This window comes from Eptatretus burgeri, chromosome 8, assembly GCF_056783735.1.
Source record: "Eptatretus burgeri isolate ZD-2024b chromosome 8, Ebu_testis_v1, whole genome shotgun sequence".
Lineage (NCBI taxonomy): Eukaryota > Metazoa > Chordata > Myxini > Myxiniformes > Myxinidae > Eptatretus > Eptatretus burgeri.
The window spans coordinates 63,424,993-63,448,116 of record NC_140968.1 but is presented as its reverse complement, the minus strand read 5'-3'; the positions used below and the strand labels follow the sequence as shown (position 1 = coordinate 63,448,116).

Here is a 23,124-nt window from a genome sequence, read left to right as displayed (position 1 = left end):
AGGAATTTCAACACAGGAGGAGGCCATTTGGCCCATCCAGACTGTACAATTGTTGGCAACCCATGGCGGATTGTTTGTTGGGATGGAGGAAGGTGGGAGGGATGAACTATAAGGTGAGATAATTTTACAACATCAAAGCTTGAACAAATGAAGGAAAAAGAAACAACCTTAATTTCTCCTGACTGCAAGCTAATTGGGCTGGTAGGATAGCCTGGAGGTACACACACTCACCTCTGAGCTGTGTAACCTGTGTTTGAATCTCTGCCCAGCTATAAACTATCATAATGAAGTTACACAGGCAGGGTGATACATCAATGTGTGTGCTGTCCATGGGATAGATGTTAAATCGTTTTTTCTGTCTACAACCATTAGTTGTTGATGGTATAGAGATCCCGCAGATGTAAAGATCTTTTGCAAAGAGAAGGTGAGTGATTGCTAGCACCCTGACGAAATTCCAAATTCCTGCATCTGAAAGCCGACCCTCCAGGATTGTACCCCTTCCAAATGAACTGTTTTGGCAGAAATGCCACTTCGTAAAGGGTATGGTACATCAATGATGATGGTGATGATGACTCGTGCAATTGGGGACTTCATCATTTTTAAAATTCAGTATTCTTCGTTCAACGAAAAAATTATGTGGGAAAAAAAAAACACACATGACAATTGTGACAAATTCAATGTTTCACAACATAGTAAGATAAATATAAAAGATTTATTTGAGCCTTTACCTGCTTGAAATATTTTAAAAATGAAGACGATTCAGCCTTCGTATTTCAGTCTGGTATAGTATGTACATGATATATCAGAATCATTAAATTGTTCGATTAAAGATTCCACATATGTAGTGGACATCCATAATGAATGCTGCTGGAAAAACATGAAGCAATTATTCTTTCACTGTGAATATCAGGATGACTATGATTGCATAAAAGTTGCAGATTAGTAAAGCACATTAACACCCAGAGCAAAGCTTTACCTTTGTTTATCAAATAGAAAATTTCATGAGGGAAACAAAGCACCATTAATAATTTCAATAATCGCATTTCGTTGTATTACATGCTGTCTTGTTCAAGGCGATGCTCCTTCAGTAGTGTTTGTTTGAAATGAATCTGGTACTGACAGTCACACAAATTGGTCGGTCATCACAGTGTCACACAAATCTTGATGTTCATTAATCCGTCATCATTGCCTGCAAAAAAAGAAGAAAAAAAAAAGCATTGGTTTTCACATTCATGGCTGCAAGCGTGGAAAATAAAAATTCCGATAAACCCCAAGGTCATCAGATTACTAGGGTTAGTAATCACAAGTGATGATTGATAGATCAATCATTCATGAACCCTGCTCTATGCAGAGCATCAGTTCTGCCGAAGCAGTTTCTTGGCTAGGGTTACAATCCTGGATGGGTTGCCACTCTGGTACAGGAAATCAGGATAAGAATTTGGAATTTGACCAGGGTGCTGGCAATAGCTCACCTACTCTTTGCGAAGGACACATGATAAGACGAAGGAATGGTAAATCTGTCTGTCAATTAAGATTCAACCACAATGAGTGGATTGGCATCAAATGTAGACCAGATCATAGAGCAGACAGCCTACCCGCATGCAGACCCCTCCCCCCACTCCATGATGAAGGTCTTTCATGAGACAAACCAGTATTGACATGATAATTGTCTAAATACCAATTTTGCTTCCAGAAGTTTATACTGCAAATCTGTAAAATTGTTGCCTTCAGTTCAATTATAGACCCACAATCTTGGTTACAAATCCACTTCCTCACCATCAGACTACCCTGCACCACAATTTGTATGTCTTTGGAAAAAATTGTTTACGTTAAATATCCACTAGTGGAATACATTGGGACACAGGGTGCACTGGGACATCCCCAATAGCAGATATTCTTTGCCAATGGTATAAAGCACCAACCTTTGACACTTGGTATCATAAATGCAAGGAATAGCTACTATGGGGGATGTGTCAAAACATACACCAGTTTCCCCAATCTACACATACATAAACATGTGTATGTGTATATCGAGAAAACATACACACATTCTGATACATTGTACAGAGATATGACAGAAGTAAATAGACACCATGACTTTTAAAGAATTTATTTGTAGACCATTTGAAGTATATTTGATCCATTTTAATACATACACTAGTATTTTGTGGACTTGCCATTTGCAGATATCAACGCTTTTACTCTTTCTGGCATAGACCTAACAAGTTCCGAAATTTTCTCTTGTGGGATTTCTACCCAGGCTCCATGCAAACGGGTTAGCAATTCTGCCCATGATGTTGGTTTCCTGGACTTTTTTATGCACAGCTCGATCCAACATGGCCCAGAGGTGTTCAATGGGATTCATCTCAAGAGACTGACTTGGCTATGGAAGTGGCTTGATCCCATTTCTGTCCTGCCATTCTTTGGTCTCTATTGCAGTGTTGCATGGAGCTCTATCTTCCATAAACAGTGTTGTTTTTGACCATCTGACCAGTGGAGAAGACAAGGAGAAGTCCATCCTCAAGGATAGAAATGTATATCGGAGAGTTGATGTTGCCAACACACTCCACAAGCTCAGACCAACCAGCACTCCAGATTGCTCCCCACACCATCACTGAAAAAACCATCGTGTTTGACAGTTGGCTGGAATTGGTTCAAAGAAAACTCTTGACTAGGAAGTCTCCGGACCCATACGTGTCCATTTTCAGAAAATTGAGCAAATTTGGACTCATCTGAAAAAAAAAATACAGTTTGCCAAAACTCCAAGGGTCTGGTGGCTATCTCGTCAGCCCACTTATTTCTCCTTTGAATGTCGGCTGGTCTATGAAGATTTTTTTCGGAGCTGCTCTCCCATAGTAGCACAGTTAATGAAGGTACTGCACCGCAGTTCTTGAGCTAACTTGGACCTCCTCTGCAATATCTGCTGCCTTGCAAAGGGGAGTTTTCTCAATGGACCGCTTGACAGCTTGAAGACACCTTTCTGAGGGCCCAGGTCGACTAGAACGGGAAGTTGTGAATTCCTCGCCTTCGCTGGTGAATTGCACAATCACCGGCTTGATTGTCGTGTGCTCCTGGGTTTGAGGCATAGTTAATTGTCATATATGACCCAGGAACTCGTTTCTGCAAAGAATTCGTTGAATATTAGTACAAATCACTGAGTAAAACGAGTTATACAGATGAAATGAAGAAATTTAAGGTGTCTATTTACTTCTGTCACGTCTCTATACACACTTAAAGACATTAACAATTTGTGTGTGGCCACACAATGTAATGTTTATGTCAGAGACGTATGAAGATGCATCAATGTAACATGTAATGATATAAATAAAGCAATACTATTTGCCATTATGTAAGAAAAGTAAAGTGAGATGCAAGGAAAGTAATTTGCAGTCAGAGATAGAATGGAGGGTTGGAATGAAATCACTGGTGATTGCAGATATGAGAGCTTGGAATCAACTCTGTAGTGACTGGGACCAGTTGTTGGAGTATATTCTAAAGGGCCATACAAAGATCAAGGTGGACATGATGAGTGATTTGGTCTATCAATTTTGAAAGGAAAGAATTGCAATTGTAAAAGGAATTATGAGTGAATGTGACCCATAAAGTATTAGATAGTATTCCCCATAAAGTAGGGAAATATTGTATCATTGGTGAATGCTGCAGAGAGAAAAAAAAAGTTTTTTAAAGTTCTGGATAGGAAAAAATAAACAATTTCTTTGCAGCACAAATAAAACAAGCTCAAATGAGCTAAGATCTTCGTCCTCTTAATGATGACGTCATAAAAACGAATATGACATAATTGTGATGTATCAGGTTTGCGATAAATTATCTGTGCTAATGCCCGGCTTGATTCCCGCAAACAAAATTCAAAAAGCTTGCCTAGTTTCTGAGATAATGGTATAGGCGATTTCCATTAGCAGCGATATTGTGTCAACTTTTTTTCTAGGAAGAATTTCCAAAATCGGAGATGGTTACTGCCTGCGCGTGGGCTTTCTGCATATACGTGGCAAGTTTCACGAAGATCCGATGAAAACTCTGGGTTGTGAAATAAAAAATGTCAAAAAATAGGAATGACGTCATAGTGATGTATTATATGTGCGGTAATTCATTGCTGCTAATGCCCTGTTCGATTCCCACAAACAGAATTCAAAAAGCTTGCCTAGTTTCGGAGATAATTTTTTAGGCGATTTCCATTAGCGAGGATATTTTGACATCATAACTTTTTTTCTTGGAGGAATTTTCAAAATCGGAGATGGTTACTGTCTGCGCAGGGTATTTTTTTACGTATATATGCCAAGTTTCAGGAAGTTTCGATGAAAACTGTAGGCTGTGAAACCAAAAAGTCCACAAGAAGATGAAGAACAACAACGTGAGTAAGTCTTGGAAATCCTCCAGGAGGATCTAAAAATAAATAACAGGGTGTAGAGTCTGAGCAGCTCATGCAGAAGAGTCAGTCTTGGGGAAGGGTTTTATCATGTGTTTGTTAATATTGAAATCCATTTTTGAGGAAAGGTGGAATGGTTGGTTTGACATGTCAAAGTAAAACGTTGAGAGGCATCTCAAGTACAAGTGCAGTAGTTCCTTGCACAGAATGCCATTTTGCAATATTTTCTTATTAAGCTGCTAATGAATTTAGGACCATTTATCATACAACAAATACATTTTTGTTGTTACACGGCTGCGGGCAAATCATCCGGCCATCACTCCGCGCCAACTGAACTGGTCCGAGATGGGCGCAGGATGCTGGGCGTGTGCAGACTAATACCAAACACACCGCAACCTGAGGGTTCCTTTTCAGCCTCCAGTTTTGTGGCAGCCATTTTAGTGTGTGTGTGCATCTAATTTATCACAAATTTATCTTTTTAACTTATCGCGCAATGCAGTACCTTGTGCAGCCTTCAACACCATGACCGGTAAGGGTGAAATTAAAAGCGCTTAGATGAGCGAGCAATGGTGAAATGGTATTGGCCGAGTGCTTGGACTTATAGAATCCATTTTACGAACGATTTGTGTAAATTCTTATGAAGTCAAAGCGAGTGCTTGGAGTGTTACACCATTAACTGCAATGAAAATGAGTCGTTGACGATCGGGCATCATGGAGAAGATGGAACGCTTGCTTAATGGAGCCCCTCAATAACCTCATACCATTTCCTCCTCCACCTCCAACATCACCACAAGCACCATTAAGAACACATCAGGTTAGTGAAATTTGTTTTTATTTTAATTTAATTTTTTTTTAAATGCTTGAGTGATTTTCCCTCTCTCAGTCTTATCCATCCACCCATGTCCTGACACACAATCTCCACTTATTATACTGTTTATTCTGGGGGAAATTACTTTTGTTTTACGTGTTTTTAGTTAACGCAGGAAATTCTCGGAATGCAACTACTGCGTTAAACGAGGAATACCCATATATATGCAGACGGGGTGAGAAGCCAGCATTTAGATTGTGAACCTAAAAGTACAAAACAACTAACCTGTCTATAAATTGAGTCAATCTGTCCATGTGAATCTCAGGTGATTAATTCAAGATCAATTCATGCATTTGCATGATATTCGCTGGTGGTACAAGCTGCAAATACCAGGTGTTTTCCAGACAAATTTAAAATGCATCGACATCATATCTGACTTTATAAGATTCAATTATCCATAAATGAATTTAAAAAAAGACCGAAGCTACTTCCTTTTTGATGGGACAACTCCACATAACAGTCTGACTCACTCTGATTGACTCGACGGGGTGTCAAAAGTATCACAATCCTTTGTGGATATGGTGGGAAGCAGATGTGGCATCAACGGCTTCTGGAAATCATGGGCTAGCTCTTAGAGCATATCCTTCATAATGCAGAATACGGGGAGATATTCAGGCAAAATAGGTTATTTGTGGGTGAATCTCATTACATACACTCAATTATGAAGTGGAGCGGTGGTGACTCTTCGGCAAAGTCAGAGAGAAATTGAGGCACATCTCCTGGGACTTACATGGTTGAATCATTTCTGCATGTGGCTGGGTTTAGGATAAAGCACTAGACTTTGACATGGGCAGTGTCAAAGGATGAGAAGGTCGGATCGTAATAAAGAAGGGTTTGGTGAAGTCATCTCCAGATCTTAATGGAGTTAGTTGTAAATACATGGTGCCTCAATGAAATGTAGATAGACTTTATACATCAAAAACTATACTATCTTGTCATTCAGCATGGGATTGTGAGTAACAGCTGACTGATGCTGTGCAATCATTACATTACATGCTAACGCCATCTGTTAGGTATTCGTAACTCTCACAATTACCAATCTCTCTTGTATTTAATTAATTTTTCTGAAATACTAAAGGCCACATTTTATTAAATCACCCTGTATTTAAGAAATATCCATGAGTTTTACATTGAGTGGAGGAATTAATCCAGACTATTTCTCATAAGACTTCTGCCTTATTCATGGTGCAAACCAGATGATATTGAAAACTCAAAATAACAGAAATAAAATAAAACCATTTTGTTAAGAGCAATATCTCTTTATAATGTAGGTGATACAGTATTATATTTTATACAAAATTGCTACTTGGTCAACAAATTGCAAAATGATTAACTCAATGATCAACACACATCAGTCCAGAAGACTGTAATTCCTAGATTTTCAGGTTTTAGAGAACACTTGGCTATCATGAGCAAAACCATTCACGAGGAAACAAATGATAAAAGTTGTTAAATAATGTGTCTGGACTTGGCTAAAATTGACTGATGAGTTGCACAGATTCTGATTGAGTTTGCACATGAATTATTTGGGTTCCCGGTGACACGGCAAGCCTTATAATGCAACATTTTGGTGAAATCATCATGTGATTTTTTTTATCACACAACAATAAGCACAGCTTGCAAAATATTGAAAATGGCATTACATTGGGCTGCAATATTTGTCCAGCTTTATTTATTCTGACAATCGAGATACTCCAGCAATTGAAGTGGGTAAAGGAGTGAGAAAGAGAACAGAAGAGCAACTGATGCCACCACATAAGGGCCTTAATGGACGACTTGACCCGAGTGGAATTATCAGATGGAATTATGCCACTGGGATTGGTTATATAACACTGATGGAAAAGTATCTTGCTGTAGAATGAAATTTGAACCAGGGACCCCAGAATTATGAGCTTTGTGTTCATAAGTGAATGGCAAACAATCCGACCTAAAGTGGAAAACTAGTCTTTATAATGACTTGAGTCTGTCTGTGTATGTGGAAAAATAAGGACAATAAATTTTCTCAACCAAATGTTGAGAGGAATGCTTACCACCATGGGTAAGAGGATGTTTCAGGTGATGAATCCCTTCTTCACAGCAAAAAAATAGAGAGTTCATTAAGTGTCCTCTTGCTTTGAAAAAGGGCGTATGCCCAAAATGTTGTTGAACCTTCTTTCCCACAGTGGTTAGCATACCACTCTCATTAATTGGTTGAGAAAAATAATTTGTTACTTTAACAAGAACACTTACAAATTCTAGTCGGCTTGCAACACAATTGCAACAATCAAAGTCAAAAATGATAATGTTACTTTACCTGTACTCGGGGAGTATGTCATGATGGTTGTGTAAACATTCACTTCCAATATCGTACACATTCAGTTTGACACTGCTCTTTGCTCTCAAAGCGGTTATTGTTGCCCTGGCAACCTCCATACCAAAACTGTGCACAACCATTTGCTGTTTGGTCATAGAACCACTTGATGATGTAGCTTCGACAAGGGCCCGTGTCCATTGGTTCATTACAGCCTGCATCTGCAGAAAGCCGAAGATGACACGAGGAACAATTTTACATCAGCTCACCCCACCTACCTGAACATAATAAGTGTATAGTGTCCTCTAAAAAACAGTGCAGGTGGATAATTACCTTCTTGTGAATGTGGTACAATGTGTCACATATTTATTCACTTTCAGAAATTGCTTTTTACATGGACAAGGGAAATTCTGCCATGTTAACCACGTAAAAACTAGGCCACCTTGAAATTTGTTGACAAACATTCCATACACAATTCCACGCATGATGAAATGAAATATAAACGTTGATGCAATATGTGAATAATAAAAAAATTTTTTAGGTGATGTCACACCAACACACATATAATATATATATATATATATATATATATATATATATATATATATGTATATATACATACATACACACAAACATATACAAATACAGTATATGTTATTATGTTTATGGGGTAAATGGAGGAATTTCATAGGAAAGTTAGGATTGTATAGAGTTGCTTGGTCCGTGGATGTGGAGGAGACATCTCGATGTAAATTAAATAGGGAAACTGTGAGCTTAAGTGTTATGTGTCACCACACAGGGGGTGGTGCTGTGTTAATTTGCTAGGGATTTAGGATAATTTCGCCCAGAATGTAATTGCCTCCTGTGACACTCTCCTTTCCGAACAATATTTGATATCCCTTGTAGAAAGAATGCCACGAGTATGTTCAGCTGTTATATCTGCAAAAGGTGGCGACTTTGATGAGTGAAAAATGTAGATTAAATTTTGTTCAACAAAAGGATTCCATGATTTATTTTTTTATCTCCAATTGTTTATTTGTTCTCTGCTTTAATTTCAGAGTACATTGAAACATTAAACTGCTTAAATTTCAGTAAAAACTGGAAAAATGGGGGTGTTCTAAAACTTTTGACTGGTAGTGTATGAATGTATATATTGTTGGAGTGATGTCCCTTCCAGGATTTTGCCCAATAGCCCAGGAGACAGCTTAGGCAGCACCAATGCTCTTCACAGAGTATGGTCCCAATGGATGGATGGATGTCTGCCGTGATCTTTCCTGGGAAAGCCACATCTCCAAGCTGGCCTCCAAAGCCTGGCTCCAAAGCCAGGATGCCGACTGCGCATCCTCCATTGTGAAAAGTCCTTCCTTGGCATACCTGAGCTCCTGACCACATACACAGCTTACATCCGCAGCCTTAATGGAGTACTGCTCTCCCCCCAGGGCTGGTGCTCCTGCCTCTCACCTTTCTTGGATTCATGCTGTGGAGACCAAGGCCTTTAGAATCATTGGTATCTAATGCGATGAGGTTAAGTCTTTGGGTCTCTCACTCTCTCACCGCCGGTAGGTCAGTGGTCTTTCTGTCTTCTACCATCTCCTCTCCGGCCTTGCCCCCATGCTGTCTGTGAGATGACCCCCTCATATTTCTGCAGGGCGCTCAAGGTCCGCCAGCAACCCCCTTTTGGTAAACTACCAAAATCAAGAATCACTGCTAACCTTCACTCTTTCATTTCTCGTTTTTTCCCACCTTTGGAACAAACTCCCACACTCTCTTAAATCCCACTCTTCCATCCAGGTCTTCAAAACAGCTGTTCACCACCATCTCTTATCTTCTTCCATCCAAAACCACAATCTTTTCTACCCCCGTTAATCCACCCCAAGCCCATCTCCTTCAAATTCCCTGCTTTCCTTCCTGAAAGTCCCTGTAGTGTCCATCTTGTTTAGCTTTTGTTCCCCACCCCATCACTCTCACTTCCACAGATCTCCTAATGTCTCTGTTCCCCACTGTTTTGTCCTTCTCTGTCCCACCTCTCATCTCCTGCTCCCCTTGTTGCACGTTCTGTGTTTGCTCTTATACGAGCCTCGACAATGTATTAAAAAAACATTTGACGAGTCATGGATCTTCCCACTATAAAATGTAGTACATTCGTGTTTAAAACAAGTCTTGAGTTCAAACCATTTTTGAGTTTGGCTTTCTAAAGAAGAGAAGAATAAGAAGAATTAATGGCTATTTTGGGTTGGTCAATTTTGTATTTTATCGATTTTATCCAAAAGTTTAATTAATGTTATTGGATGTGAAATCCTCCACAGACAACTGCTAGGTACTTCATCGATGTCAAAGTTTGTATCTTGGTTTATTTTTTTTGAGGATTTGTCTTGAGTTAAACCTATCATGGATTGTCTGGGTCATCCCTACATAGGAAGTCCAGTGACTTTCTGATAGATTGTATGTGATATTTAAAGTAATTACATTTTAAACTAGAAAGCATCTGAAAATGCAAAGCCTGTCCACTTTGTATTTGGACTTCTTCTTCTTCTTCTGTATGCTAAATGGTACCTTTGACCTTTTGACCAAATTCTTAATTTGTCTTCTCCATGTTCTCATAATCAAGCTTTGTTGAAAATTTGATGACAAAAGCTCAAATGGTAAAAAAGTTACAGCCCGGACAAACACAAACACAAACACAAACACAAACACAAACACAAACACAAACACACACACAAACACACACACAAACACACACACACACACACACACACACACACACACACACACACACACACACACACACACACACACTTGCAAAATCCTGTCTTCTGCTGCATGGGGGATGGGCTAATTAATTATCTCCACCTGGCCAGCCAAGAGGTCACAGGCATTGTTAAGGAAGAGGCCAAAAACAACATCCTAAAAACAAGCAGAACAAAGAAGATGAAATGGCTTCAAAAGAAGCAATACATATTGCAGACAGAATAGATGAAGGAGAGATGAAAACCAAAGGCAAGAGAGGACAATGAGTGGCTATAAATGCCGACTTCCAACGACAAGCTAGGAAAGACAGAAATATTTCAGAGGTAATGCATAGAAATGCAGAGGTCCTCAAGAGTAGAACAGGAAATGATCTGACAGAAGAAATACAGGTGAAAGAAAGGATGTGCTACTGGTATACCGAAACTCTACACAAACGACATCGAAATATGATGGCAACCTTCAAAAGAAAAGAATACGAGCAAGAATCAATAGTGATAGAATGTGAGGTACGTAGATCTTGAAAGAGCTGGAAAATTGAAAAGCACCAGGTGCCGATGAAATTGTAATAGAAATATTTGAGGTCATGCCTAAAAATGCAGCACAGGCTTGGTTGCTTATAACCATGGCTGCAAGAGGAGACCTCTGACTTTGAAAGAGGGGTGATTGTTGGTGTGTGTTTGGCAGGAGCTTCAGTGACAAAGAGAGCTCAACTTGCTGATGTTTCACGAGCAATGTAAGGTGATGTCTGCATGGAACTCTGAGGGAAAAACATCATCAGCAAAGGGCAACAGTGGGCGGAAGCACATACACCAGGGTCGTGATATCCGTGAATTAATTTTAAGTGCAAGGCAACGCAGGCAAGCAATTGCAGATCAATTAACTGTAAATTTAAACCTAAGGTGCGAGCAGCCAGTTTTGTCAAAAACGGTCTGCCGAGAACTCGACAGAGTGGGATACCATAGTCGGGTTGCAATGCACAAACCACTCATCACACTTGGCAATGCACGTTTGCAAGTCCGGTGTTGCAAAGAGCACAGGCAATGGACTACTGAGCAGTGGAGAAATGTAATATGGTCAGATGAATCATCCTTCACCAAGTTCTCGATAAATGGGCAAGTGCACCGTGGTGCCAACCAAAAGAACTCCACAATCCTGAGTGCTTGGTTCTTATAGTGAAGGGGTCTGGTGGTGGTTCTGTAATGTTTTTGGGCACATTTTCCTGGCATGGTTTGGGTGGGGTCATTCCCATATACGGCAAGGTCTGTGCCAATCGCTACCTTATGGTAATGAGTGATCATCTTCACCCCATGTTGCTGCATTTCTTTCCTGCCAGGAGGGGTGTCTTCCATGATGACAGTGCCCCCATCCACAGAGCACATGTGGTGGCCGAATGGTTTGATGAGCATGACACTGATGCATTTGTGATGGGCTTCTCAATCACCAGATCTGAACCCAATCGAACATTTATGGGATATTCTGGAATGATGCCCGAGCCACCATTTCCCACCTCCATCAAACAGGTGTGAGTTGATTGACTTTCTCATGGAAGAATGGTGCTGCATCCCTCCTGCAGAATTCCAGACACTGGTGGCCTCTATGCCATGGAACATAGAGGCCATACTGGCCATACGCGGTGGTCCAACGCCATATTTATTGACTCTACATTGGTGTTTACAATTTTTGTTGTCCACTACTTGTACATTAGAAGCACTGATGCTAAAACAGAAACTGTCATACTTTGGACAAGTCATGTATGCAGAAAACGAAAGTGGAGAAATCAACCATGCTGGGTATGGTTGAGGGAAGAAGACAAAGAGGCAGACAGTGTATGTGCTGGATCTATGGGGAAAAGCTGCAACCAAACAGACTCTGCCAGATCTTCAGGAAGCAGTGCAGGATAGCGACATTTCGAGAAATCTGATCATGAATGTCACCAGAAGTTGGCCACGACTTGACATAATTACTGGGTAACCATATATAGGTGAAAATATGGAGAAAGCATGAACTCTGGCAAAGTTTGTGTTCGGTCAGGTGCGTGCTCACAAATGTCTGTGTCCAAAAAATAAATTAAATTGTTACAGATTACCATCAGAGAAAATCTGAAAGGATGGGTGACATCTTTTTCAGGTTTGGCATGTGAGAATTAAAAATTATATGACCTGAGACAATGCACGAGAGATGACGCCAGGGAATATTATATGTTGTCTCCAAGTGGAGGAACATTTTCCATACCAGAGTGGTACCAAAAAGGATAAAGGGCATTGAATTATCCAAGTCACAACATGGACAAACAACAAAAACAACTCGCAGAAACATGAAGGCATCATGCAGTCATGATTAACACACTTTATCCACAAAAACGTTAAAAAGCAGCTCCAAATGCTGTTTTATTAATTGCTTTGAAGCCATCTGTTTGCAATGAGAAACAGTTCAATCCATAGGGAACAATCCTTTCCTACCAATAGGAATTCACATGTGTAGGAATTTACAATCATTTGTCTTCCCTACAATTTTAGGAATCTTAAAAAAAAAAAAAAAAATTTATTAAAACACCTGAATATAAAGTTAATATTTTGAAGTACAGTATGTATTACATTCTAAAAGGAAGAGTTTTACAGTTCATTGGTACAACCCACAATGCAAGTCACTCGATATTGCTTCAACTTTTGAATGTGGCTGAATTTCACCAACAATTTCTGATTTCAAAATTTTCTAAATTCCAGCTTCAACAAATTATATATTAGAAGCCTACTGTAGAGGAATCAAAGCACCAAACCTTACACTTCAATCTGAAAAAAAAAAATCCTTTTAAAAACTATAAAATCACAACAAAATGTGAAAGTAAAAATTTACCTTGTGGACGTTTTTCTGGAATATTTGTAATCGGCTCAGTGGGGGCAACAGAAATTTCCCAGCTTGGAAGTCTTGCTTCCTAGGCATTAACAACGTGTGGAGGAAAAAATAAATTCACGAGTCAGGTGCACCACGCAAATTTATCCTACGTAACCAGGAAAACAAATATTGTAATCATATTTATTTTAATTAAGTAGTTTGAGAGAACAAGAAAGCTGTATTAACAAGTGTGAAAAAAAATTGTTCGTTCACTGTGGTCTGCTTGTTTTGCACAGTCACACTACGGGAAAAGGCCATCTACATATACGTGCAAAGGAAAGCGGGTGATGGGAGGATATCAGGAAAGATGAGAAAAAGAGGTTAAGGCATGGGAGGTGGGGAAAAGAAAGCAATTTGGAAGGAAGGTTACAATGATTAATTCGAGCACAAAGGAAAGAAAAGCATGGGTTGGGTTGAGGCTGAATCTGCAGTGAAGTGTAGAATAGTTAAAACGAGCAAAGAAATAATAGATGCAAGGTGCAATGGGACATTTCACCCGCCAAGTGATAAAATTAAAACAGGCACTGCTGAGAATAAAATTCTATTATATTTTGATGTTCACTTGTAAATATATTACATTTCTGGAGGTATCACGGTGATGTATGCTTGGCCAGGTGAATAGGAGTTCAATGGAAAGCAAACCATGATAGGAGTGTGAAACATGTCATAACCTGTGTTTGTTGTTCATCGCGTTCTCTCATCCTCTCTACATCTCTGCTTGGGAATTTTGTGGTGACTGCAGTGGCCGCCAATGTTGAGGTCTCATAATGGGGACTAGTGTGTTGTGCTGGGGTTGGCACATGAGGCTGGACACCATCAATACGGTGAGTCCAGGAGTCGACATGCCCTTGCTCATCCACGCAGAACTGGCTTACCAGCTTCGCCTCGAGAGCTGTATGAAAGCACAACAAGGAAACCACTTTGCTTAACCAGTGGCAAGAATGCAACAATCATACGATGTAATTCAAGAAGTGTCTCTTTGTGTGTTTGTACGTTCGTTTGTTTGTGCTTGTATTTTTGACTTATACGCACTCGTGAAATGCTGGACGGAATGCGATGAAAAGTGGTGGTTGTAGTCGGCGTGTGTGCGGAAATATTTTAGGACATAATAAAATTCATAGTCCCGGGGGTTCAGGTTGGGGAAACGACCCCAATCCTCTGTCTGTAAATATATTTATGGTATCACGCTGCTCCCGGAGTTGAAGGGAAGGGGTATTACAATTCACAACGATTATTATTAAAGTATGCCCATTTTGGGGGAATTAACCCATCTGTAAGGGTGGGTTCTTTGCTACTGTGAAAGATTCATCTGGCAGCAAGGCAGTTCCTGATACTCTTATGGATGTGAGCAAGTGTGTTTAGATACTATATCATTCAGAAATTCTTCATATACAATGACACCAATTTCAGTTCCAAATGAGACACAAGATAATGGTATAAAATCACAAGACTTTCATGCGATGATTTTGTGTTTTTTTTTTTAAATACTTTTTTGGTTTGTTCAATTGCAGTACTAGTGAGGTACTGCCCAAAATCTCAAATACAAAATGTTTTGAGAAATTTTATGGAAACTCCCACCGACTTTAGGACTCGTGCAGCAGGACCGGCCAGATGTAAAGACCCCCGACTTCTTGAATTGACAAAAAAATTCCTAATTTCAAATAAATGCCAAATTTATTGAAACACTGATTACATCAGGTGGTGGGACATAATTTCTGTGATAAATACTCTCAGAAGATTTATGTTGTTGGTAGACATGTTATTGGACTATATTTGAGAGGTAGTTGGGTTTCTTCTGATTTTGGGATGAGGAAGGTGTTACCTTCTGTGAGCCACTCATCTACTTGTAGTTAAAAAAAACTTCCTCTCTGGGATTTGGAAAACTGGCAAATAATTACATCATAAAACAAGAATAATTCATGATGAAATGTCAAGTTAGAGATATTAAAATAAATAAATCCTTGTTTATTGACAAAATATACACATTACATCTGGACGACGTAAACGTTTATAAAAGCTGGTTGTAAAAACAGTTGTAAGAAAATTGCAATTGGTTGACCCAACGTTTGCCCAAAATTTGTGTGTTAGCTGGGTTATCATACATTTATAACTTTCCTGTATTATAAGGGCTGCTGTTCACCATGAATGTGCACTTTACCCACACCAGAAGCATCGTGGCACACTGCTATTCAATCACTGAGAGCCGGAGACAGGACTGAATTGTGAGGGAATCGGGATCAGTGAAAAATGAAAATGGGGGAAAGTGGGTGGGACCAAGGGAACTCTCATGAGATTGGGGAAGACAGCAGAAGTGGGAGAGCATCACGAGAAGAGAAGAAGTTGTTTTGTGAACGAACCTTCAGTCCTTCACCACATTCACCATGCTCATCTATATCTATAAAAGGGAAAAAATCTCTTCTCTTGTCCTCTGTCTGTCTGTCTGTCTGTCTGTCTGTCTGTCTGTCTGTCTGTCTGTCTGTCTGTCTGTCTGTCTGTCTGTCTGTCTGTCTCTCTCTCTCTCTCTCTCTCTCTCTCTCTCTCTCTCTCTCTCTCTCTCTCTCTCTCTCTCTCTCTCTCTCTCTCTCTCTCTCTCTCTCTCTCTCTCTCTCGCACAGCCACATCTTTTAATTTACAAACTCGGGGTACAAATACAACTTTGCATGGGGGGGGGGGGGTAACATGCATGTGGCCGTGATCTCACATGGGGGTGTGAGGGGTGGAGGGGGGGCATAAAATCTCTCTGTAATTGTGTACCATGTAGTACCACCTGGTGATGGTAGAAGAGGGTATTACAATTTACAAATTTCCTTTGGCAACAAAGTGTTACTTCACGTTTTTCTTCCCACACAACGCTGGATAAATCTGCTAGTAAGTAATAAATTATAACCGACGATGAGGAAAAGCTTCACTATTACATTTACCAAATCCATTGCATGCTCAGAGGCCATCCAATTATCACGTATGCAAGTATGGCTGAAATAAGAAGGTATTTCCAGGAAATATCGCGAGCTTAAGGCTGCTAACGTACTTCCATCCAGCATGGCAGTGAGCTGATAAATTAGTCCACAGCAGTTAATCCACAAAATATGGCTCAGTGTATTAATATAATAATGTGTACGTAAACTTATTTAACGAGTACATGTACATAATAAATATGTCTCGATAATTCCCCTGACCTCCCAACGAATTAATTACGTATGCTGTAATTTCACTACCAAGCTGATTTTTGGCACCTCTAATGTTTAGTTATCTCATAACATGTGAATTACGTCCATCCGTTTGTTTATAAGCCTTGAAAAGTCAGGTGAAAACCAAATGATTTTTAAAATTAAAAACCAGTTTTCATTCCTCAACATTATGAGAACGTACCTTCATTGGGCGGGGTATATTAGACTGGTGCTGCGATCGCTGTGAACAAAACATGCATTTCCTCATTTCCTTTCATGAGTTGTAATCAAAATGTACCTTTGTTTCCTCAAAACGGCACCTTCATTTAATGAGAGAAGATGCATTGTTCAGTCTCCAAATGCACACCATAGGCCTGTGTGACCTGTTCCAAGGCAAGGCATTTTTGATTAGGCTGAAACAAAATGGCAGATCTCAGGCTTACAGTGGAGCAGCCACACACATCATACACACATGAACATATAGACAAATATATGAGACACAACACACAGGACCGTCAGATGAAACAAACACAGCCACTGAGCTTGGGGAAGTCAGCGTCATGGAATCTCCAGACCTGTCAGCTTACTTCCAATCATAAGAAAGGTCATGTAATCCATCGTTACAGCTGAAATGAAATCCTTCCTTTTTTCCAGTTACTTCATCTCAGATCACCAATTTGATTTCAGACCAGGTCAATCCACCATGGACATGCTCCTTGTGCTCACTCAACAATGGATGGAGGCCCATTATAATAAATTATAAATCAAAAGAGGTAGTGTTAACACTGCACAGTAATCCCTCAAATATTGAATATTGTGTGTTCTGATATTACACGTGTTGACCAATTGCAGGCAACCTATTGTGTGCCGATTTCGTTTTTGCGGGATTTTATTTTAAACAATTGTGTTTTTTTGAGCTAAGATGAGTCATCGTTTGTGTCCCATGCGTGAACGATTACCTCCCATTACGAGCCTTGTGTTGTTTCTCATGCACCGTTTTTAATGTGCCCAAATGTAAAGCAATGGGCAAAGTTAGTGTGCCAAAAGGCAGAGAAAGTTTATGACATTGGGCAAAAAGATCAAGTTGTTAGATCTATTGGCTCGAGGTAAAAATGGGGCATCTGTACGAGTCGCCATTACGGGGTCAATGATTGTAGGTAGAACCTTCCCAATTGTACTCTTCCTCATTCTGAAACCTTCATTTTTCTTCAAACCTCATTCCCAAACCTTCATTTTCCAACTCTGTATTCGAACCTTCTTCCCAAACCCTTAATTTCCGACACCTGGATTCGAACCCCTGTTCTCAAATACACATTCTCATGAAACAAATCAAGGTGAAGGGATTTATGACCAAACAGGTTTTTAACACTGATGAGATGGGATTATTCTGGAAGATGATGCCATCTCGTTCTTACCTTGCTCTCCAAGCAGGGAAGATTGTAGTTCAAGGTCAGGTGATTTAAAGATCGTGTTACCCTTCTCCATTGTGGGTTGTGGCAATGCTGCAGGTGCCTTCGTCATAAAGCTCATGCTGCTTTTCCATTCGCTGAATCACCTTCCCCTGCTTTCTCTTTCCCCATTCTGATTCACCCTTTCCCCTTCCCCCGCTCCACTCCACCCTCCCCCCTCTAACAGCATCATCCCGAGTTAAGTCTTGTGTTTTCTATTTATGGTAGCATATAGTGCGAGTATATTAATATGTTTTCCCTAACCCACCTCACTATTTTGTAATGTATTAAAAAGGCAAAAGTCGTGTGTTTTTATTTAATTTACACCATTTATTGTATTTTTAATGTTTATTTCAATGTTAACATGCATTATATACATATGTACTTGTTTATTTTAATTGTAATGTGTTTGTTTCTGGCTGCCATCAATCTTCCTCGATATTTTCTAGAAGTCCAGGAACCAAACCACTCTCTTCCCATTAGCTCACGATATTAGGTTGACTGTGTATAGGAATTTTGTGAGGCCTCATCTAGAATAGTGTACAGTTTTGATCACCACATCTGAGGATGGACCTGCCATAATGAGAGTTCAGCATAGAGCAAGTAAGCCTGGCTGAATGGCCCAGAGGTACGCACACTCTCCTCTAAGCTATCTACCCTGGGTTTGAATCTCGGACCGTCTATAAATAGTCATCGCAATATTTTCAAGGCACGATGATTCGTCAATGTGTGCCATCCTTTGGATGGACATTCAACTGGGTGTCCCATCTGCCAGCATTAGTTGGTGGACGATAAAAATCTCACGGTCTCCTTCATGAAGAGTAGGTGAGCTATCGCTGGTATCATGGACAGATTCCAAATTTCTTCCCTAGCCCTATAGAGGGCACTGCATCAATGGCACAGCGGCACCCTCAGCCAATGATCCAGCCTTCATGCTGCATACAAAATGAGAATAATAATATAGAACATGTGGATTGATGCCATGCTGAACTACATGAAGTTATGAGGAGCGGCTGAAAGAAACAGGACTTTATTCATAAGAAAGGAGGGGATTATTAGATGAGGATGTTTAAGATAATGAAGAGCAGTGTATCGACAAAATATGTGCAGAAGGGTTTTTCAGCAGAATGGTCACTGACAAGGCCAGGGGACACAGTTTCAGAGTAAACAAGAGGAGAGTTAGGACGGTACTAAGTCAGCGGTCTTTCACTCAGAGAATAGTAAATGCATGTAAAAGTCTTCCTATAAAGGTGGTGATAGCAGAAACAGACTTAGATGTTTTGTAAATTGAGTGAGACATGTATATTTTAGTGGGTATGGGGGGGTACTTAGACATTTGCATTATTGCACAGACTTGTATGGCTTAATTGCCTCCTGTATTGAATTTCCTTGTGTAGAAGTTATTTTCACAATTAAAAAGGTACTTTCGGCTTCAACTGCAATCTGCAGTGGGTGGAGTCTGTGAAAGACAGAATCACTCACCACAAAGAAGCAGCATCAGCTGCTATATTGTGTCCTGCAACTCAACCACGCATCTTTCTTTTTCTCACAATGCCAGCCCATCACTTGGGAATCAATCAATCCGTAGATGCGTTTTTGGCTCACTGGGCTTCATCAGCATGGAGTGGATTACCCTCTGTACTGTACTGAATTGGGAGATGCTTAGCAGGCAGACACGAAGCGGAGGAACAGTCGAGCCGGGCTGTGTTGCACGAGTGCGAGCCAGGGCGTACTGTGCCCGCGGCTCTCCTTTATTCCGTACGCGGTACACTCACGAGCCGGCCGACTCCAGTATTACTACCACGCCTCAGACGGCGTGCACACCTCATATCCCTCGCCGAACCCCACGGCCACTCCTCCACCATCACGCCCATCATGCATCATCATCATGCCCCTCCCCGTGGGCATGACTACACCACACTCCTCCCTCCTAAAAGTATGATTATTAAATGATCAGTATTATAAGAAGCATGCAGAACACGAAGGATTTCGTATAATAATCATGGAAATAAAATGAAAATAACAAAGTATAATAGCACACCACATCATATAATGTGTCGATGCGAGCGAGTGGAGCAGCAAAGGTCAGGTCTGACCGCGTTACCGATATGAAGCAGCAAAATGAGAAGCACAGCGGCATTATGCAGCAAACACGCCCCTCCCAGGTGTCCCATGCTGACATGACCCTGGCCAAGGTCGTAACGACCTCTCGAGCTAACCTCCTCCGGCCCCATCAAACGCCTCCGGCCCACTCCCCCAGGCAGACCCGGCGTAGATAAACATCCCGAGGCCGGCAGCCCGCTATCTGGAAGCCGTGGCGCCAGCCTTAGACCTTGGCCGGGGCGCTGAACAGCGCTGCTGGCTGCATGCATTTAATGCGCCAAAACAACTCACGCACCACCATCAGTCGAGACGCCAACGCCCGTCCCAACGGCCTTGAGCGAACACAGCGAGTTGTGCTCGCAATCAGAGGTGGAGGTAACGCAGACCAGGGCACCAGTCTTGGTTCCGAGTCGATCTCCGAGACCCACACGGCCGCTAGACGGGAGCAATTCCACTTAAACCACACTGCAATCATAGGCTCGTTATAAATCATTACGAATAACATTCGAAGCATCGTAAATTCATTTTTCCAGATACAGCGCTTTTTGATAAAATCCCAGCACATGACAAAGCAATTACCTGCGGCCTGGAGCAACTGGAGGCTAACAAACCTTCTTTATTCGCCCCCACATCACATTGACCATAATCCAACTCCCATTGACTGATCTCCGCCACATCCACTTTTATATGAGAACTGCTGGCATTTATTTCAACAACGTTAAACTGCATCACTAGAGCAAGGAAAAACACATATGCCATGAACAACAACCCACAACCCACATCACGAGTCCGCTTCTTGGTTGTCGACTTGATGCTGCGACTCGCGACTCCCTTTAACGCCACGGGCGCACCGCCCCCTGTTGAAGCTGCCTGAACCACACCGATGCGCATTGCCTCACCGAAGCGCGGGAACTCATCGCGAAAGCTGATATGGCTCTCGCCGCTCCTGGAGCGCACCTCATCGCCGCAGGCAGCAACGAACGGTGGCTCCCGCTGCATCGACGCGGCCCCCGCCGCCAGCGCCTCGCCCTCGGTATTCGACGAAGGTCTCGAAGAGAGCACTGGCACATCTGGAGGGACTAACCCGACCCCGGCCCGACCCAAAAGGGTCCGGCTCGCCGAGCCCGGCTCCTGCTCCGGCTCGCCGGCATCATCATGCCCCGGCTGCAGGCTGATCTCCAGGTCACTGGGGTCCTGCTGCGGTGCCCCTTCGCTCCCGGTGCGATCGTGCTGCGGTGCCCCTTCGCTCCCGGTGCGATCGTGCTGCGGTGCCCCTTCGCTCCCGGTGCGACCGTGCTGCGGTGCCCCTTCGCTCCCGGTGCGACCGTGCTGCGGTGCGCGCTCTCGTCCCGCACCGCTAGGCGTGCGAGCACCCTGCGGCACTTGAGCCATCGCGCGGACTTGCGCGGTCACCGGTGTCTGCTCGATAGATGAAACAGTCGCGATCGCCGAGTCGAATGTGATGTCGGTCAATGGCTGCTCGCAGACAATGTCAATGGCTGCTCGCAGACCAGAAATAAAATGATCTCTGAACCGTGCCGGATGCTCCTCTGCCGTGGAATTTGCACGGCACAGCCGAATGCGATGCGCGCGGCCAGCACGGGTGGACTCAACTCGACACCCGATCCGTGCCTCGCTCACTTCCCCCCCCCTGCCACTGATCTTGTCATTTCCGGATCAATCGCAAGCAGGGTTCGACGCGGGACGGAAGGATCGCCTCGCACACCGCCATCTATGACCGTAACAATGGGCGATGACCCTCGGCCCACACACCGTAGACGACCTCGAGAGCCCAGACCGCCGTCCGAGTGATTGCATTGCCACGCTCGCCCACGACCCGCGCCGCAGACCGTGTGCATGGCCGTGCGTGCCTGGCCCATCGCGATGACCCCTAGACCATCTGCTGTGTCCCGACCATCGAGACCTCGGATATTCTCCAGAGCTTGCGCGACGTCCAACGCCGCGTTCGAGCCGAAACGCATATCCTCAACAAAACGAACAAGAAAATGAACCAAATGAACGAACGTTGCCCACTCGACGTGGCCGAAGTAGATTCCGACGAAGGCGGGCACGCGTACGTTTGCCATGCACCGACCCTTTGCCATGTTCGCGCCGGCGAGACCTTTGGCTCCGTAGCCTGGAACCGCACGGGTCATTTGCCGCCCTTACACACGTCGATCCGCCGATCCTCGTCGCCACTGTACTGTACTGAATTGGGAGATGCTTAGCAGGCAGACACGAAGCGGAGGAACAGTCGAGCCGGGCTGTGTTGCACGAGTGCGAGCCAGGGCGTACTGTGCCCGCGGCTCTCCTTTATTCCGTACGCGGTACACTCACGAGCCGGCCGACTCCAGTATTACTACCACGCCTCAGACGGCGTGCACACCTCATATCCCTCGCCGAACCCCACGGCCACTCCTCCACCATCACGCCCATCATGCATCATCATCATGCCCCTCCCCGTGGGCATGACTACACCACACCCTCAATAGCTGAGCTTGGCAAACTGTACCATATGGCATAGCATTATTATTTCTCGGATGCTAAAATCCTTGTAAACGGTGTAATGGATGCTTAAATAGGGTGCATAGCAAGCACCCCCTATTGGTCCATAACCCTTGCAAGGATTCATGGTCACCATTCTAGTGAAGAGTTACTATTTTATAGTTATATTACAAAGATTGAAGTGGACTAGGTTGGAGTAACATTGCACAAAACTTGGAGAAAGACATCTATGCAAATATGTAGTTTCCAGCAAGTGGCCTTACAGAGTTATTGGCCGACTAAAGTGGATCAAAACCTGGCTAATAGTTCCTGTAAGTGAGATGCTGCCTTTGTCTCACTTGTTGCTTTGGCTTTTCCACATATGGTGGTAGACTCTGTTGTGCATGGCAGATTGTCCTTTTTTCCCTTCAGGGCATGAAGTACTTTACGCTGCCTTCCATTCTACTGCTCCCCCCCCCCTGCAAAGACTCTTTACTTTGTCATCGCTATGTCATTGGCTGTCCATATGTCTTCCCTCCCAGAACCCAGAAGGAAAGTGAGTGGGGGTGCTATTGGCATTGTGAACTTCAGACTTACCATCCTATATATTCTTCAACAAACTCTTGTATCACATATTGGGATTTGCACATTTTTGCTCCGGTCTCTCTGGCATATTTTCCTTTTTATTCTGCTTTGAGTAGTTAATGAATAGGATGGTGTCCTGGGAAAGCTAGCAGCAT

The 23,124-nt window shown here is 42.4% G+C and overlaps 1 protein-coding gene and 1 long non-coding RNA gene across 3 annotated transcripts in view; one reads left to right on the top strand and one right to left on the bottom strand.

Annotated features, from left to right (window-relative positions):
- LOC147021877 (uncharacterized) overlaps positions 1–23,124 on the top strand; it is an 87,879-nt gene that overhangs the window by 15,734 nt on the left and 49,021 nt on the right. The gene's annotated exons all lie outside the window — the stretch shown is intronic.
- Positions 694–23,124, bottom strand: part of COL28A1 (collagen type XXVIII alpha 1 chain) — a 233,479-nt gene continuing 211,048 nt past the window's right edge. For both annotated transcript variants that reach the window (XM_085892289.1, XM_085892290.1), the window contains exons 35-38: positions 13,854–14,074; positions 13,144–13,222; positions 7,546–7,763; positions 694–1,189 (exon numbers count right to left, since the gene is read on the bottom strand). In XM_085892289.1, coding sequence (XP_085748415.1) covers positions 7,585–7,763; positions 13,144–13,222; positions 13,854–14,074 — 479 coding nt within the window. In that variant the 3' untranslated portion in view covers positions 694–1,189; positions 7,546–7,584. The remainder of the gene's footprint in view (positions 1,190–7,545; positions 7,764–13,143; positions 13,223–13,853; positions 14,075–23,124) is intronic.